This window comes from Hylobates moloch, unplaced genomic scaffold (assembly GCF_009828535.3).
Source record: "Hylobates moloch isolate HMO894 unplaced genomic scaffold, HMol_V3 SCAFFOLD_3, whole genome shotgun sequence".
Classification (NCBI taxonomy): domain Eukaryota; kingdom Metazoa; phylum Chordata; class Mammalia; order Primates; family Hylobatidae; genus Hylobates; species Hylobates moloch.
In genome coordinates, this window is record NW_026652278.1 from 16,519,262 (window position 1) to 16,538,290 (window position 19,029).

Below are 19,029 nucleotides of genomic sequence, written 5' to 3' on the forward strand. Positions count from 1 at the left end.
ATTTCAAATAGGCTTAAAATCTGGGATGTATCTCCATATACCATCTCAGATAATAGTATTATGGTATCAGTATTTCTCTTCAGCCGTTGTGCAGTGCTGTCATTATGCCAGGAAATTCTTCCACTGGCTGTGGAACACTGCCGTGTAGTACATTCATTATCTCAGCGTTTCACCAGCCTACTGATCTTCCTCTCATGTTAGAGATCAGCTTTGAGCATCTCTTGTTCCAGCTTACCTGTTGACATGCAGTCATTGGGTCTTCCATGGCCCTGGGGCTGGGTTCCAGGGGCATGAGGAGTTCACCAGTCGGCTAAACTCAAAAGCTGATCTGCAATGAGATCTCCATCCTGTAGGTGTAGTTTGAATTTGTGTGCATACTGTGGGTAGAAGGGAAATAGCTCAGGAAATGTAAAACAGTCCTAGGTAGAGGTATCCAAGGCAGAGAAGGAAGACAAAGCATGGCATTAGGGGAATGACATCTGTAAATCCAGTGATGGTTTTGTGGAGGTCTTTCTGTGCTTGAGCGTAGCTGTGCTGGCAATGAACTCTACCAAAGGTTTAGGCCAAGTAGATCTGATTTGAAATATTATGATTCGTTTTATTTAGAGAATTTAATGAAAGGTGAGTAAATATTTTTCTCTTATTACTTGGAAGAAAGAAAAAAGAATAGAAGTGTGTCAGAGCCCTCTGGAAAACGTTGCAGCAATATAAATAATGCAATGAAATAAACAGTGGAGGGGGAGGGGAAGCAGGGATAATGTGAAGATGCCTTTATTGCAAAACTGGAAAGGTCGGCTGATTTTGACCTGAATAGCAGGTCTCATTTCAAGACATGTTCAGTTTTCCATCTGTTGTTTGCACAATGATGTTAGAATACAAAGCAGCTCAAAGAAAAACTCGAAGGCCATGTAGTAGCAGAGAAGACAGATGGAAGAAGCAAGGTTGCAGTAAGAAGACAAAAATGAATGATTGACTCTGCTATTCACCTGGTCTTCAGTTTTAGTGGTTGGTGGAAACAATGATGCTGACATGTTCACCGAGAACGAGGAGGTAGAAGTTTGAGGAGAGAAAGAAAGCAAGAGCAATGGTACTTATGTTATTGGCAGCATAAATATTTGCAGTGGCACTCAACAATTTTACAATGTCTAGATTCAATCTACACAATAGTGAGAAGAAAACATTTTTTTTAAAAATAGCACCAGATTGGAACTAGTATATTTTCCTTTTTACAAAGTTTACGCATTCTCAGGTTTTCAACAGATAAGTACTGCACAAAGACACATAACTTAGTTTAACAACGGAGTCCCATTGTTTTGCATTTTACTTACCTCTTAGGGCATGCAGCAGACATCTTACTGTGCCAGACACTGTGCTGACATTGGGAATCCAATGGTGAAGAAAGCAAATATGAGCTCTGCCCTCTTGGAGCTTATAGTCTAAAGCCTTAGAAATCAATTTTTAAGGTTAATTTACTTTATATTTTTAATTAAAAAGGAGTATGTGTGCTTTGCACAAAGATACAAATATTTTCTAAATGTATAAAATAAAAATTGAAAGTTACCCCCCACTCTTAACTCCCACTAGTTCATTTAAAAAACAAAACCAAAAACATAATCCCCCTCAACAAGAAAACTATCAGTTGTCTTCATAACTATATTAAAATTTTAAATTTCTTCAACATAATTAAATTTTTTGGCCAGGCATGGTGGCCCACGTCTGTAATCCTAGCACTTTGGGAGGCCGAGGCAGGGGGATCACTTGAGGCCAGGAGTTCAAGACCAACCTGGCCAACATAGTGAAACCCCATCTCTACTAAAAATACAAAAATTAGCCAGGCATAGTGGTGAGTGCCTGTAGTCCCAGCTACTCGGGAGGCTGAGGCATGAGAATCACTTGAACCTGAGAGGCAGAGGTTGCAGTGAGCCGAGATTGTGCCACTGCACTCCAGCCTGGGCACCAGAGCGAGACTCCATCTCAAAAAAAAAAAAAAAAATTACTGTAATCATAATGGCCACCCAAAACAATTCATTTTAATTAAATCACTGGTCTGAAGCTTAAGATACTGTGATGAAATATGGATTACTTTTTCTTAGAATGCTGAAGCTGCGTCTCACCCTTCTCCAGCCAAGTGTACGTGCACATACTCTTCCCTCACTGCAGTCTCTGTACCTCTCACTGTCACACAAATGGAAGAAGAATGTGGGTTTCATGTGTATTCAATTGTTTATTTACCTGTTTGACTTTGTAATATGTTTTAATTCTGCAGAAGAACCCTGTTGTAGTTTTGTAGGCTTTTCATAAATCCCTGCATAGGCAAAGAAGGAAAGCTTCTGACCTTTTTTTTCCCTCTCATAGGAAGACATACTGGGAAGAAAATGTTAGTGTTTTAGTATAGTGTATTCATGACTTGACTTTGATGTGGAAATCGGTACTGATCAAGAGCTTAAGGACTGTATAAATCATTAAAGCTGTGGTCTTGCCACATGGAGGTTGATGGAAAATATTTTTGTCCTGAGTTTTATTTGCTGACTTTTTCTGGTTACATGATGGGTGAAGCTGTTGAACAAACTAATATGAGGGCTGTAGCAAATCATTTTACAGTTCAGAGTCTTCAGTTAAGTTACAATGTAAATTTTAAAATGCTGCTAAAAATCTGAAAAGGTGAAGCTCTGCTATAAAACTGGTAGGCCAGATTTCAGGGTTTACAAAAACATTTCATACTTGGAATCACTCACTGGCCAAATTGGGTAGAGTGTTAAGGAAAAAAAATAACAGGTGAATAGAAATTAATGTTATTTTCAATCTTATAAAGTTGTGAGGATTTGATGAATAACACATATAAATTGCTTTATACAGTGCTCAATAAAAGTATACTGTCTCCCTTCTCCCCTTTACCCTTCTACTGTTAACTATTTTTATCACTGGGGAGAAACTAATTAGTTTAAAACAAAACATTAGATATAGTAAATAGTAGAGGAACTTAGCCAGATGGTTAAGAGCTTGGGCATGTAAATCAGATATGGGTTTAAGTCCTGGTCTTACCACTTAACCATGTGTGTTCTTGGGAAAGTTGCTTAACTTCTTTGAGCCTCAGTTACCTTAATCAGTAAAATTGATGATAGTAGTGTCTACTTGATAATGTTGTTTTAAGAATTATATGATATAATGAATGTAAAATGATTCCCACCATATCTATCACATAGTGTTTAGTAAATGTTACCTATTCATAGTAGAAGCACTTTAATAGGATTGATGTAAGGATTAAAATAATGCATATGAAATATTTAGTGGAGTACACGAGGTAAGTTATTAAGAAATATTAGCTACTACTATTAATATTAATGTATCTTAAAGCAATAATAAAATATTAAAAACTGAAGAATAAGATCAGCTTGTTGTATAAATATCTTGTTGGGGCAGGAGTAAAGGTATTAAAGATTATGTAAAAGGAATGAAATCATACCAATCACTACTTCTAAGACTTATGCAAGTCAGAATTTGCCTTTAATGTTTTAATAAAAATTCCATGTACTTTTCTTTGGCTGAAGTTACAGTTGAGGAGATATGTGAGATTGATTGATATATACATACTTGTAACAAACTTTTGCAGATGTTCATTGAGCAAAACAAGCTAAAGAGACAAAGCCACCTTCTGCTGCAGAGCTCCGTCCCTGATCAGCAGCTTTTGAAAGCTTTAGATGAAAATGCAAAACTCACCCAGCTCCTTGAAGAAGAGAGAATTCAGCATCAACAAAAGGTAACCCATTTTCTTCTGGAGTCTTAGGTACACACACACATACATGCATACACACATATATTTAAGATGAAGGGCGTCAGTGGAGTCAGTCCAGTCATTTACTGTTTCGTATTTTGCCTTAGTTACTAAGTCCTTCCAACCACCTTTTAGAAAAAAAATAACTAAATGAACTTAATGTTGTGAAACTGAAATTTGTAACACGCTATTGTAGACTTTATAATAATCTTTAAACTGTCCAAAGGGTCGGAAGAAGCAAGGGAAAGAGGTATAACTCAAAACGAGCTTGGATAAGGCAAAGTCTGGAAATTCGATTTTTGGAAACGTTATATTTTTTGGAGACTGCACACAGTAAGAGGCTGTATTCATCTCAGAGCACTTGTTGGAGGGCATAGGTTTTATTCAAAGAAAATGACAGTCCATATTAGTAGTAATTGTTTGCTTAGAGAAAATTTCTGATTTTGTAAACTTGCACAGATGTGTATGTTTAAAGACTTCCTAAGTAGTTATTTCAATTTGATGAGTGGAGCTATTCCAGCTGACACAGCCTACCTCTGTGTGCCAAGAAGAAAGGATAGTCATTGTGGTAGGTGAGAGGAGAATGCGGGAGAGGAGAAGCAAAGAAGTGGAACAAAGACTTTCAAATTAAAGAGAACACTTAAGAAAAATTACATCAATGTTTATACTACTTACAATGTACCTCATTTGGGAAGGAAAGGCTGTTAGCTGCTACTTGTTATCACCTGTCAAAGCCTCTGTGGCAACAGTATTGACATTTAATCCTTGTAAGTTCTGAAGTTTTTACAAACTTGGTGGTGAGGTTGAGTTGATTTGTTTTGCCTCAATAAGAAATGTTGATATATGGTAGCTGGTAAGATGGCCGAATAGGAACAGCTCTGGTCTGCAGTTCTGAGCGAGATCAACACAGAAGGTGGGTGATTTCTGCATTGGGTACCTGGCTCATCTCACTGGGACTGGTTAGACAGTGAGTGCAGCCCATGAAGGGCGAGCTGAAGCAGGGTGGGGTGTCGCCTCACCCGGGAAGTGCAGGGGGTTGGGGAACTCCCTCTCCTAGCCAAGGGAAGCCATGAGAGACTGTGCTGTGAGGAATGGTGCGCTCCAGACCAGATACTACGCTTTTCCCACGGTCTTTGCAACCCACAGACCAGGAGATTCCCTTGGGTGCCTACACCACCAGGGCCCTGGGATTCAAGCACAAAACTGGGTGGCCATTTGGGCAGACACCAAACTAGCTGCAGGAGTGTTTTTTCATACTCCAGTGGCACCTGGAACACCAGCAACACAGACCCATTCACTCCCCTGGAAAGGGAGCAGAAGCCAGGGAGCCAAGTGGTCTAACCCAGCAGATCCCACCCCCACGGAGCCCAGCAAGCCAAGATCCACTGGCTTGAAATTCTCGCTGCCAGCACAGCAGTCTGAGGTCAACCTGGGACACTCGAGCTTGGTGGAGGGCAGGGTGTCTGCCATTACTGAGGCTTGAGTAGGCGGTTTTCCCCTCACAGTGTAAACAAAGCCACCAGGAAGTTCGGACTGGGCGGAGCCAACTGCAGCTCCACCAAGTTGCTGTAGCTAGACTGCCTCTCTAGATTCCTCCTCTCTGGGCAGAGCATCTCTGAAAGAGAGGCAGCAGCCCCAGTCAGGGGCTTATAGATAAAATTCCCATCTCCCTGGGACAGAGAACCTAGGGGAGGAGGCGGCTGTGGGCACAGCTTCAGCAGACTTAAATGTTCCTGCCTGCCAGCTCTCAAGAGAGCAGCAGATTTCCCAGCACAGCGCTTGAGCTCTGCTAAGGGACAGACTGCCTCCTCAAGTGGATCCCTGACCCCCGTGCCTCCTGACTGGGAGACACCTCCTAGCAGGAGTCTACAGACACCTCATACAGGAGAGCTCCAGCTGGCATCTGGCGGGTGCCCTTCTGGGATGAAGCTTCCAGAGAAAGGAACAGGCAGAAATCTTTGCTGTTTTGCAGCCTCCACTGATGATACCCAGGCAAGCAGGGTCGGCAGTGGACCTCCAGCAAACTCCAGCAGACCTGCAGCAGAGGGGCCTGACTGCTAGAAGGAAAACTAACAAACAGAAAGGAATACATCAACATCAACAAAAGGACATCCACACAAAAACTCCATCCAAAGGTTACCAACATCAAAGACCAAAGGTAGATAAATCCACAAAGATGAGGAAAAACTAGTGCAAAAAGGCTGAAAATTCCAAAAACCAGAATGCCTCTTGTCCTCCAAAAGATCACAACTCCTCACCAGCAAGGGAACAAAACTAGACAGAGAATGAGTTTGACAAATTGACAGAAGTAGGCTTCGGAAGGTGGGTAATAACAAACTCCTCCGAGTTAAAGGAACATGTTCTAACCCAACGCAAGGAAGCCAAGAACCTTGATAAAAGGTTAGAGGAATTGCTAACTAGAAAAACCAGTTTAGAGAAGAACATAAATGACCTGATGGAACTGAAAAAACACAGCAGGAGAACTTGGTGAAGCGTACACAAGTATCAGTAACCGAATCGATCAAGCAGAAGACAAGATATCAGAGATTGAAGATCAACTTAATGAAATAAAGCACGAAGACAAGATTACTGAAAAAAGACTGAAAAGGAATGAACAAAGCCTCCAAGAAATATGGGACTATGTGAAAAGACCAAACCTACGTTTGATTGGTGTACTGGAAAGTGATGGGGAGAATGGAACCAAGTTGGAAAATACTCTTCAGGATATTATCCAGGAGAACTTCCCCAACCCAGCAAGACAGGCCAACATTCAAATTCAGGAAACACAGAGAACACCACAAAGATACTCCTCGAGAAGAGCAACCCCAAGACACATAATCATCAGATTCACCAAGGTTGAAATGAAGGAAAAAATGTTAAGGGCAGCCAGAGAGAAAGGTTGGGTTACCCACAAAGGGAAGCCCAGCAGACTAAAGTGGATCTCTCTACAGAAACCCTACAAGCCAGAAGAGAGTGGGGGCCAATATTCAACATTCTTAAAGACAAGAATTTTCAACCTAGAATTTCATATCCAGCCAAACTAAGCTTCATAAGCAAAGGAGAAATAAAATCCTTTACAGACAAACAAATGCCAAGAGATTTTGTCACCACCAGCCCTGCCTTATAAGAGTTCCTGAAGGAAGCACTAGACATGGAAAGGAAAAACTGGTACCAGCTACTGCAAAAACATACCAAATTGTAAAGACTAATGACACTATGAAGAGACTGCATAAACTAATAGCAAAATAACCAGCTAGCATCATAATGACAGGATCAAATTCACACATAACAATATTAACCTTAAATGTAAGTGGGATAAATGCCCCCAATTAAAAGACACAGACTGGCAAATTGAATAAAGAGTCAAGACCCATCGGTGTGTTGTATTCAGGAGACCCATCTCACGTGTAAAGACACATAGGCTTAAAATAAAGAGATGGAGGCATATTTACTAAGTAACTGGAAAGCAAAAAAAAAGCAGGGGTTGCAATCCTACTCTCTGATAAAACAATCTTTAAGCCAACAAAGATGAAAAGAGACAAAGAAGGGCATTACATAATGGTAAAGGTATTAATGCAACAAGAAGAGCTAACTATCCTAAATATATATGCACCCAATACAGGAGCACCCAGATTCATAAAGCAAGTTCTTAGAGACATACAAAGAGATACAGACTCCCACACAATAATAGTGGGAGACTTTTAACACCCCACTGTCAATATTAGATCGAGACAGAAAATTAACAAGGATATTCAGGACTTGAACTCAGCTCTGGACCAAGCAGACCTAATAGACATCTACAGACCTCTCCATCCCAAATCAACAGAATATATATTCTTCTCAGGACCACATCGTACTTATTCTAAAATTGAGCACATAATTGGATGTAAAACACTCCTTGGCAAATGCAAAAGAATGGAAATCATAAAGTCTCTCAGACCACAGTGCAATCAAATTAGAACTCAGGATTAAGAAACTCACTCAAAACTGCACAACTACCTGGAAACTGAACAACCTGCTTCTTAATGACTACTGAGTAAATAATGAAATTAAGGCAGAAATAAATAAGTTCTTTGAAACCAATGAGAACAGAGATACAACATACCAGAATCTTTGGGACACAGCTAAAGCAGTGTTTAGAGGGAAATTTATAGCACTAAATGCCCACAGGAGAAAGCAGGGAAGATCTAAAATCGACACCCTAACATCACAATTAAAAGAATTAGAGAAGCAAGAGCAAACAAATTCAAAAGCTAGCAGAAGGCAAGAAATAACTAAGATCAGAGCAAAACTGAAGGAGATAGAGACACAAAAAACCCTTCGAAAAAATCAATAAATCCAGGAGCTGGTTTTTTGAAAAGATTAACAAAATAGGTAGACCGCTAGCCCAACTAATAAAGAAGAAAAGAGAGAAGAATCAAATAGACACAATAAAAATGTAAAGGGGAGATCACCACCAATCCCACAGAAATACAGAGAATACTATAAATGCCTGTACACAAATAAACTAGACAATCTAGAAGAAATGGATAAATTGCTGGACACATACACCCTCCCAAGACTAAATCAGGAAGAAATTGAATCCCTGAATAGACCAATAACAAGTTCCGAAATTGAGGCAGTAATTAATAGCCTGCCAACCAAAAAAAGCCCAGGATCAGATGGATTCACAGCTGAATTCTACCAGAGGTACCAAGAGGAACTGGTACCATTCCTTCTGAAACTATTCCAAGCAATAGAAAAAGAGGGACTCCTCCCTAACTCATTTTATGAGGCCAGCATCATCCTGATACCAAAACCTGGCAGAAATACAACAAAAAAAGAAAATTTCAGGCTGATATCCCTGATGAACATCAATGTGAAAATCCCCAATAAAATTCTGGCAAACCGAATCCAGCAGCACATCCAAAAGCTTATCTACCACAATCAAGTCAGCTTCATCCCTGGGATACAAGGCTGGTTCAACATACACAAATCAATAAACGTAATCCATCATTTAAACAGAACCAATGACAAAACCACATGATTATCTCAATAGATGCAGAAAAGGCCTTCGATAAAATTCAACACCCCTTCATGCTAAATTTTAGTCTTAGTAAACTAGGTATTGATGGAATGTATCTCAAAATAATGAGAGCTATTTATGACAAACCCACTGCCAATGTCATACTGAATGAGCAAAAGCTGGAAGCATTTCCTTTGAAAACTGGCACATGACAAGGATGCCCTCTCTCACCACTCCTATTCAACATAGTATTGGAAGTTATTGCCAGAGCAATCAGGCAAGGGAAAGAAATAAAGGGTATTCACATAGGAAGAGAGGAAGTCAAATTGTCTCTGCAGATGACATGATTGTATATTTAGAAAACCCCATCGTTTCAGCCCAAAATCTCCTTAAGCTGATAAGCAACTTCAGCAAAGTCTCAGGATACAAGATCAGTGTGCAAAAATCACAAGCTTCCTATACATCCATAATAGACAAATAGAGAGCCAAATCATGAGTGAACTCCCATTCACCATTGCTACAAAGAGAATAAAATACCTAGGAATACAACTTACAAGGGATGTGAAGGACCTCTTCAAGGACAGCTACAAACCACTGCTCAAGGAAATAAGAGAGGACACAAACAAATGGAAAAACATTCCATACTCATGGATAGGAAGAATCAATATCGGAAAATGGCTGTACTGCCCAAAGTAATTTATGGATTCAATGCTATCCCCATCAAGCTACCATTGACTTTCTTCACAGAATTAGAAAAACGTACTTTAAATTTCATATGGAACCGAAAAAAAAGCCCATATTGCCAAGATAATGCAAAGCAAAAAAAAAACAAAGCTGGAGTCATCACACTGCCTGCCTTCAAACTATGCTACAAGGCTACAGTAACCAAAACAGTATGGTACTGGTACCAAAACAGATATATAGACCAATGGAACATAGCAGAGGCCCCAGAAATAATGCCACACGTCTACAACCATCTGATCTTTGACAAACCTGACAAAAACAAGCAATGGAGAAAGGATTCCCTATTTAATAAATGGTGTTGGGAAAATGGGCTAGCCATATGCAGAAAACTGAAACTGGACCTCTTCCTTACACCTTATACAAAAATTAACTCAAGGTGGATTAAAGACTTAAATGTAAGACCTAAAACCATAAAAACCCTAGGAGAAAGTCTAGGCAATACCATTCAGGACATAGGCATGGGCAAAGACTTCATGACTAAAACACCAAAAGCAATGGCAACAAAAGCCAAAATTGACAAATGGGATCAATTAAACTAAAGAACTTATGCACAGCAGAAGAAACTATCATCAGAGTGAACAGGCAATCTACAGAATGGGAGAAAATTTTTGCACTCTATCCTTCTGGCAAGGGGCTAATATCCAGAATTTACAAGGAGCTTAAACAAATTCACAAGAAAAAAACAAACAATCTCATCAAAAAGTGGGCAAAGTATATGAACAGACACTTCTCAAAAGAAGACGTTTATGTGGCCAACAAACATATGAAAAAAAGTTCATCATCACTGGTCATTAGAGAAATGCAAACCAAAACCACAATGAGATACCATCTTATGCCAATTAGAATGGCGATCATTAAAAAGTCAGGAAACAACAGATGCTGGAGAAGATGTGGAGAAATAGGAATGCTTTTACACTGTTGGTGGGCATATAAATTAGTTCAACCATTGTCGAAGACAGTGTGGCGATTCCTCAAGGATCTAGAACCAGAGATACCATTTGACCTAGCAATCCCATTACTGGGTATATACCCAAAGGATTATAAATCATTCTACTATAAAGACACATGCACACATATGTTTATTGCAGCACTATTCATAATAGAAAAGACTTGGAACCAACCCAAATGCCCATCAATGATAGATTGGATAAAGAAAATGCGGCACATATACACCATGGAATACTATGCAGCCATAAAAAAGGATGCGTTCATGTCCTTTGCAGAGACACAGATGAAGCTGGAAACCATCATTTTCAGCAAACTAACACAGGAACAGAAAACCAAACACTGCATGTACTCACTTATAAGTGGGAGTTGAACAATGAGAACACATGGACACAGGGAGGGGAACATCACATACCTGGGCCTGTCGGGGGGTGGGGGCAAGAGGAGGGATAGCATTAGGAGAAATACCTAATGTAGATGACAGGTTGATGGGTGCAGCAAACCACCATGGCACATGTATACCTATGTAACAAACCTGCACATTCTGCACTTGTATCCCAGAACTTAAAGTATAATAAATAAACAAATAAATAATAAAAATAATTTTAAAAAGGAAATGTTGATATATATGTAGAGCACCTCTGGATGGACAGGTGGTAACAGTCGCCTGGGAAAGAGAACTAGAGAATAGGGTGGGAGGGAAAGAATTTCATTCTTTCGTTTGTCACCATGTGTAGGAATTACCTTTTCAAGAAAAGAGAAAAAAAAGAATGTGTTTTTGTTTCAGTTTGTGCTGGAATTTAACTTTTCGTTCTGTAAAGTCCAGCTACTTACAGTTAAATCATTTAGCAAATAATACATGCCTAGAACCTACTGAATTGAGCTGAGGTATAGGACTAAATTGTTGTATATATACCTTGTTGGGTACTGAAGATTAAAGTTATCAATGAAATTATAACAATCACTACTTCTAAAACTGTTATACGCTCTGTATATACAGTTATTCTTACAGTCTTTCATGTACAGGTGATCCTTATGGGGTTATGTCCTGATAAACCCATGCTAGTTGAAAATATTGTAAATCAGAAATAATATACCTAACTTACTGAATATCATAGTTTAGCCTAGCCTACCTTAAACGTGCTCAGAACACTTACATTAGCCTACAATTGGGCAGAGTCAACTGGAAACACAGTATACTCTAGAGCATCAATCCCCAATCTTTTTGGCACTAGGGAGCAGTTTCATGGAAGACAATTTTTCCATGGACTGGGGAGGGAAGAGGGTGGGGGATGGTTTTGGAATGAAACTGTACCACCTCAGATTATCAGGCATTAGATTCTCATAAAGAGCGGCCAACCTAGATCCCACACATGTGCAGTTCACAGTAGGGTTCGCAGTCCTGTGAGAGTCTATTGCCGCTGCTGATCTAACGAGGTGGAGCTCAGGCGGTAATGCTTGCTCATGCCTGCTGCTAACCTTCTATGCAGCCTGGTTCCTAACAGGCCGTGGACCAGTACCAGTCCAAGATCCGAGGGTTGGGGACCCATGCTCTAGAGTGTCAGTTATTTAGTCGCATGATCATGTGACTGACTGGGAGCTGTGGCTAGCTGCCGCTGCAGAGGATTGTGAGAGAGTATCTTATTACATATTGCAAGCCTGGGAAAAGATCAAAATCCAGAATTTGAAGTATGGTTTGTATTGAATGCATGTCGCTTTCACACCATTGTAAAGTCGAAAAACTGTATCTCGAACCATTCTAAATTGGGGACCATCTGTATGTGGCTTAAAATGTTTCTTAGCTGTCTGTAAGTTCCCTTGCAGATGCAGCAGTCTTTTAAGCACAGCTTATGGTTTTTGCAATTATAAAAATAACATATGCTCCTTATAATACATTTTTAAAATATAGCAAAAGTTAAAGAAGATTAACCAAGTATCCCATATTTTGGTGCATAGCTGAACTTTCTGTAAATATATAACTTTATAAATATAGTTTGTTTAAATTGAATCATACCATGCATACTATTTTATGCCCTGATGTTTTTTCCATTGGTAATATATCTTCTCATGTCAGTATATAGTAAGCTATGTGATTTAAAATAGTTGCATAGTATTTCATTGAATAAACATGCCATAATTTATTAAATCAAAAATATTGGTGGACATTTAGGTTATTTGCAACTTTTTGCTATTGTAAAAAACACTTCAGGCCAGGTGTGATGGCTCACGCCTGTAATCTCAGCACCTTGGGAGGCCGAAGCAGGTGGATCACTTAAGGCCAGGAATTCGAAACCAGCCTGGCCAGCGTGGTGAAACCCCGTCTCTACTAAAAATACAAAAATTAGCCGGGTGTGGTGACATGTGCCTGTAGCCGCAGCTACTCAGGAGGCTGAAGCACAAGAATTGCTTGAACCCGGGAGGCGGAGTTTGCAGTGAGTCCAGATCGCGCCACTGCACTCCAGCCTGGCCGAAAGAGTGAGACTCTGTCTCAAAACAAAAACAAAACAAAAAACCACTTCAGTGAATATATTTCAGAGTATTTTTAAAAATAATTTCTAAAAGTGGTTTTACTGAATCAAAAGCCTTTCTTTTTTTTTTTTTGAAGACTTTTGATACTTATTACTAAGTGTGTGTCCCCCGGGGGTCTTTTAAAATATTACCTGAATTTTTCTTTTGAAAATGGGTACAAAAGTGACCCATGTTTAAAAATTAAAGTGTCTGTGTGACTAACAAGCACATAAAAAATGCTTAACATCACTAATCATTAGAGACATGAAAATCAAAACCACAATGAGATACCATCTCATGTCAGTCAGAATGGCTATTACTAAAAAGTCAAAAAATAGCAGATATTGGCAAGGTTTCAGAGAAGGGGGACACTTACACACTGCTGGTGGGAATGTAAGTTAGTTCAGCCATTATGGAAAGCAGTTTGGCGATTTCTCAAAGAACTTAAAACAGAAATACCATTCAACCCAACAATCCCGTTATTGGATATATGCCCAAAGGAATATAAATCATTCTACCATAAAGACACATGCACACATATATTCATCACAGCACTATATGCAACAGCAAAGTCATGGAGTCAACCTCAATGCCCATCCGTGGTAGACTGGATAAAGAAAATGTGGTACATATTACACCGTGGAATACTGTGTAGCCATAAAAAGGAATGAGATAATGTCCTTTGTAGCAACATGAATGGAACTGGAGGCCATAACCCTAAGTGAACTAACATGGGAATAGAAAACCAAATGTTCTCACTTCTAAGTGGGAGCTAAGCATTGATTACACATGGACACAAAGAAGGGAACAACAGACACTGGGGCTTACTTGACGGTGGAGGGTGGGAGGAGAGAGAGGATCGAAAAAGTATCTTTCAGGTACTATTCTTTTTACCTCGGTGATAAAACAACCTGTACACCAAACCCCTGTGACACACAATTTACCTATATAACAAACCTGCATACGTACCCCGAACCCAAAATAAAACTTTAAAAAAAGTGTCTGGTACATAACTCCCCAGTAAATTTATTTTAAATCAGCTCTTTAGCTGATTTATGATTGTGTGTTAATTGTATCTAGTATTTGCATGGTTGTTAAGATGGATTGGAATCTGTTTGCTATGAAGTACGGTCAAAGGGAAATATTTATTTTTTCCCTTTCTTTTCTTAGACAAAGGAAAAACTGTCACCCATAAAAGTCTTTTTTTTTTTTTTAAATAACTTATAGGTCAAAGAATTAGAAGAGCAACTAGAAAATGAAACACTCCACAAAGAAATACACAACCTCAAACAGCAACTGGAGCTTCTAGAAGAAGATAAAAAGGAATTGGAATTGAAATATCAGAATTCTGAAGAGAAAGCCAGAAATTTAAAGCACTCTGGTAAAAGCATTGAGTAGGCTACTATGTCTTACTATTAATCTTTGAATTACTCATGCCTAGTACAAAACCTGGCATATAGTTAGTCTAGAACATTTACTGAATGCTGTGGAAAAATACCAAGATTTGTTTTTAAATTCATTTCTAACCATTGCAATTTAGTAGAATAGCTGCTGTATTAAATAATTCACAAATATTTAGACTTCTTTTTTGGACTTAGAGCCCTTATAACATCATATACAGAATTTAGACACAGAGATACCATTAGCATAGGAAGGCCAACTTTTCAGCATTTTTCAGAGCTTCAGAGATGAATGTTCATTATGTACTTAATTTTGTTCACTTAGAGTGCATTTTTAGAAAGAATTAAACTTTTTTAAAATACTGTCTTCATCTTTGGTGTTCATACTACCTTCATCTTTGGTGTCTAATTATACACATGAAATAATACTTTCTATATTGTACCTAACAATGAACTGGGCAACAATATATCTATTAAATGGAAAATCTTTAGAAACACCTGGGGATACTTAAATCAAAAGATTTATTCATTCAGTTCTAGAAGGCTTAATGGGAATGTGCGAGTTAGATTACTATACAGGCATATGTGTAAGTCTCTGTTGGAAGGTCAGTAATTTAAGAAGGCAGGTACATTCCCTTTGTAATAGCTTCAATATTCACTTCAGAGATTTTTGGTTAATTTTATACTAGAATTTTGAAACCTGTGCAGAACCACGTAGGCCTTTTTTCCTTCTAAAAGCATTCAATGCTTTCTAATCCACAATGAAACTTGATTATAATTTATTTTTTAATTGATCCAAAATTAAGAATTATTCCATTCTTTTTAGTGAATATCAGAGTAGCCTGTAGCCAAAGCCATCTTTATTATGAATGGAGGAGGCAGACACTGGAAATATATGAGGTTCAAATCTGAATGCCTTTTATTAATAATACTTAGTATCTGCTGTGTGTGTACCCAGCCCTATCCTAGGATACAATAAGAAATACAGAAGAAAAGAAACCATGCTTTTTGTTTTCAGAGAACTCAGATTCCCCTTGGAGGGATAGGTGCTTGCACATGAAATGACGAGAGGATTCTCAGTTTTGGAGAGCATAGTCCACACTGCCTATTTAAGTGTTGAGGGCAAATACAAATGGACAGATCCCTGGGGGTACACTCAGTCAGGGGAAGTGGAATGGCTATGGATGGGGAGAACTACCTCTGAATGCCAACAGTATGCAGCGCCTTTTACCCATTATCTCATAGGTATTAGCATCTGTGATATCAACTTAAGTTCAGTTCCTTGAAGTCAGGTGTTATGTCTCCTGTAGCACCATTCATAGGCACTTTCACATCATTGGTGCTTAGTAAAATGCCTGCTTCATGAAAGACTTGAAGGAATACGATGCATTTCCAGAAATCTCTTCAAAAGAGCAAAAAGTTTCTGAGTTACAGATTTAGGAAGCTGAATCTGGTTAAAATCAAAGACTCTAGTATTTGCAGTTTTTGAAGGAAATTAAGCAGGGGAGAGAAGTATGCAGCTATTAAAATTCATTACTAAATGTCATCTTTAAAATTCTTGGTCTGTACACTTTTAAAGTATTAACAATTTCGTAGTGTTTGAGTAATATACTTCGTTGTTAACAAATATTTCTTCAGCCTACTCACTTCTTCCTACCCTTCAGCCATTGTTTTGAATTTTTTTCTTTTCTAAAGCTGTATATACAGCAAAAAGATAACATTTAATATTGATAGATAGGAGTCCTCTCTTGCATTAGCAATAGACGAGATAGTAAAAAGTTTAAAAAGGTCTGCAATTTCATATTGAAATTTCTAATTTTGCCTTAATAAAAAGAACTTACTTTTGAGAAAGGTTATGTTCTTTTTTTCACATGTATAAACAATGTTTAGTTGCTTATTTCAGCTCTCTTCTGAATGCTTGCTCTCTGTGCAGTTGATGAACTCCAGAAACGAGTGAACCAGTCTGAGAATTCAGTACCTCCACCACCTCCTCCACCACCACCACTTCCCCCTCCACCTCCCAATCCTATCCGGTAAGCACATCCAGGAAGACTGCTCTGCATCAAATGTTCTTCCCCATCAGATTGTGCCATGACAGGAGTCGTATTAAAAGCATGAAAGATACTAGCTGATGCTTGTCTTGGAAATTTTTCTAAAGGCCAGTGATATGGTTTGATTGTGTCTCCACCCAAATCTCCTCTTGAATTGTCCTCCCACAATTCCCACGTGTCGTGGGAGGTAATTGAATCATGAGGGTGGGTCTTTCCGTGCTGTTCTCATGTTAGTGAATCTCATGAGATCTGATGGTTTTATAAAGAGGAGTTCTCCTGCACAAGTTCTCTCTTCCCTGCTGCCATGTAAGATGTGACTTGCTTCTCCTTGCCTTCCGCCATGATTGTGAGGCCTCCCCAGCCACGTGCCACTGTGAGTCAATTAAACCTCTTTCCTTTATAATTACCCAGTCTCGGGTATATCTTTATTAGCAGCATGAGAATGGCCTAATGAGCCAATATATTATTCCCTTCTTGTAGTATATAAATTTCATTCAATAACATTAAGATTTCCTTTAGTGGTAAGAACAAGGAATTTTGAGCTTTTCCAGAATGTATTTACTTTTTTCTCTTGCTAATTCCAATTTGAAAAGCTCTGGTTTGTTCAATTATTTTAAAAATAAAAATACTAAATGAAAATGTAAACATACTAATTGTTATAAACTAGTAATTAAACTAGAAGTATTAATTACTTTTATCCCTAACCTCATATTTATACCTCTAGTAATGCTAAGAGAGGAACCTTCCATAAGAAAGATAAATTATGTTTAAATTGTTGTGGCAGGAAGTCACATATACAGACAGAAAATCGTCTTTTCTGAAGCCTAAGGTGACATGATGGCATTATGTACATCACTTGAGCACAATACACACTAGGAGATTTAGAGTCAAATTTTGCCTTCTTTGTGGTTCCACATGCCACCATCCAGAATTACATAAGACAACCTCCTTGCCATGGTGACAGCTTACATGCTCATGTCATGATGTTAGCTGCTTTTGTATAGTTTATTCTTTAACAAATGGCATTTAAAAACTTTCGCTAGAGTTTTTTTTTTTTTTTTTACCTTTCATTAACTCATGTGATTTGTTTAATCCTTTCACACAGAGAGGCCATTTATTCATACTTTGCACCTTTGCTGATCCATCTGAATAGAATGCGTAGCATGTTCCTCCCACACGACTATGAAAATGGGGCTTTGCCTTTTAAAAAGATTCTTATTAGTTTTCCTTACTGAGTAGGGTATGACATAATCTACTTTAAGCCATTGAAGTAGTTAAGGCAAAATAATTTTTACACGTGATCGATCCAAGAGTCAATTGAAAGAATTTCAGGTATTTTAAAATCTTTCTCTCCCGGGTAGCTAAATCTGTAGGAGATATTCTGGATTTGACATTTAAAATTGGAAATTCATCACTTTGATCTTTCTCTAAGGTCTGGGATTTTGAGCTGATAAGAAAGGTCACTTCTGTCCATGAAGAGGGAGAACGATTAAAAAGTAATTACAGTCTAGCTTTTGGCCTTTAATTTTTATTCTCAGAAATGTTGAGAGCCCCTAGAATTAAAAGTAAAGTATAACCTAAGTAGAATTTTTTTTCCCAAAGAGCACTTTACAGTTACACTGAGAAATGAATGTTCAGGACTATTTGTGTCTCAAGTGTGAACTCTTTTATAATGCTCTTTAAAGACAATTTTATTGAATAATATGATTTTTATTTTAAGATGAATTTAAATAGTATAGGACATAATTTTTGAAAGAAAAGAGTTTTTTTTTTGTGAGGAGTGCTTTCTTGTCAAAGAGGTATATTTGCATATGTATTGAGTTTGAGTGGATTTTGAATTCACAAATCAAAGTTTTCTAACTTTGTTCCTGATCTATTTGTTTTATCCTGATGTAAATCATGGTTAGAAATGAAAGTGGGAAGAAAAAAAAGACTAGGGCCTGTAGCTTCTTTAAGTGGCTTACTGCTTTTCTCTTCTCTTCCCACTAATTTGACTCCAAGAATAGGTAGAAGAAAGAGGAAGAAGGCAAACCTTGGTCACTTTGTCCCAGTGGTAGTGAAAGTAGGACAGGTTCTATGCAGATATAGTTCATGGGGAGAAGGTTGAGGCTATGGTTTTTTTTAGAGAAACAGAACCAATAGAATGTGTATATCTGTAGATACAGATATAGGCAGATATAAATACAGATTTATTATAAGAAATTGGCTCATATGATTATGGAGGCTGTCAAACCCCAAGATCTGTAGGGTGAGTTGGCAACTTGGACACCCAAAAGAGTCAATGGTGTGGTTCCAGGCTGAGTCTAAGGGCCTGAGAACTGGGAGAACCTATGGTGTAGTTTTATTCCAAAGTTCGACAGGCTCAAGACCCAGGAAGTGGCAGTGTTTCAGTTCAAGTTCGAAAGCGAGAAAAAGCCAATAACCCAGTTTGAAGGCAGTCAGGCAGGAGGAATTCCCTGTTAGTTGACAGAGGATCAGCCTTGTTGTTCTAATTAGGCCTTCAAATGATTGGCTGAGGGCCACCCACCTCAGGGAGGACCATCTGCTTTACTTAGTCTACTGATTGAAATGTTAATGTCATCCACAACATCCTCATGGAAACAC

The 19,029-nt window shown here is 38.5% G+C and overlaps 1 protein-coding gene across 4 annotated transcripts in view; it reads left to right on the forward strand.

Moving 5' to 3' along the window:
• The window catches only part of SHTN1 (shootin 1), a 123,594-nt gene that overhangs the window by 60,606 nt on the left and 43,959 nt on the right, over positions 1 to 19,029 (forward strand). For all 4 annotated transcript variants that reach the window (XM_032176815.2, XM_058435975.1, XM_032176841.2 and 1 more), the window contains 3 exons: positions 3,611 to 3,757; positions 14,202 to 14,355; positions 16,308 to 16,407. In XM_032176815.2, coding sequence (XP_032032706.1) covers positions 3,611 to 3,757; positions 14,202 to 14,355; positions 16,308 to 16,407 — 401 coding nt within the window. The remainder of the gene's footprint in view (positions 1 to 3,610; positions 3,758 to 14,201; positions 14,356 to 16,307; positions 16,408 to 19,029) is intronic.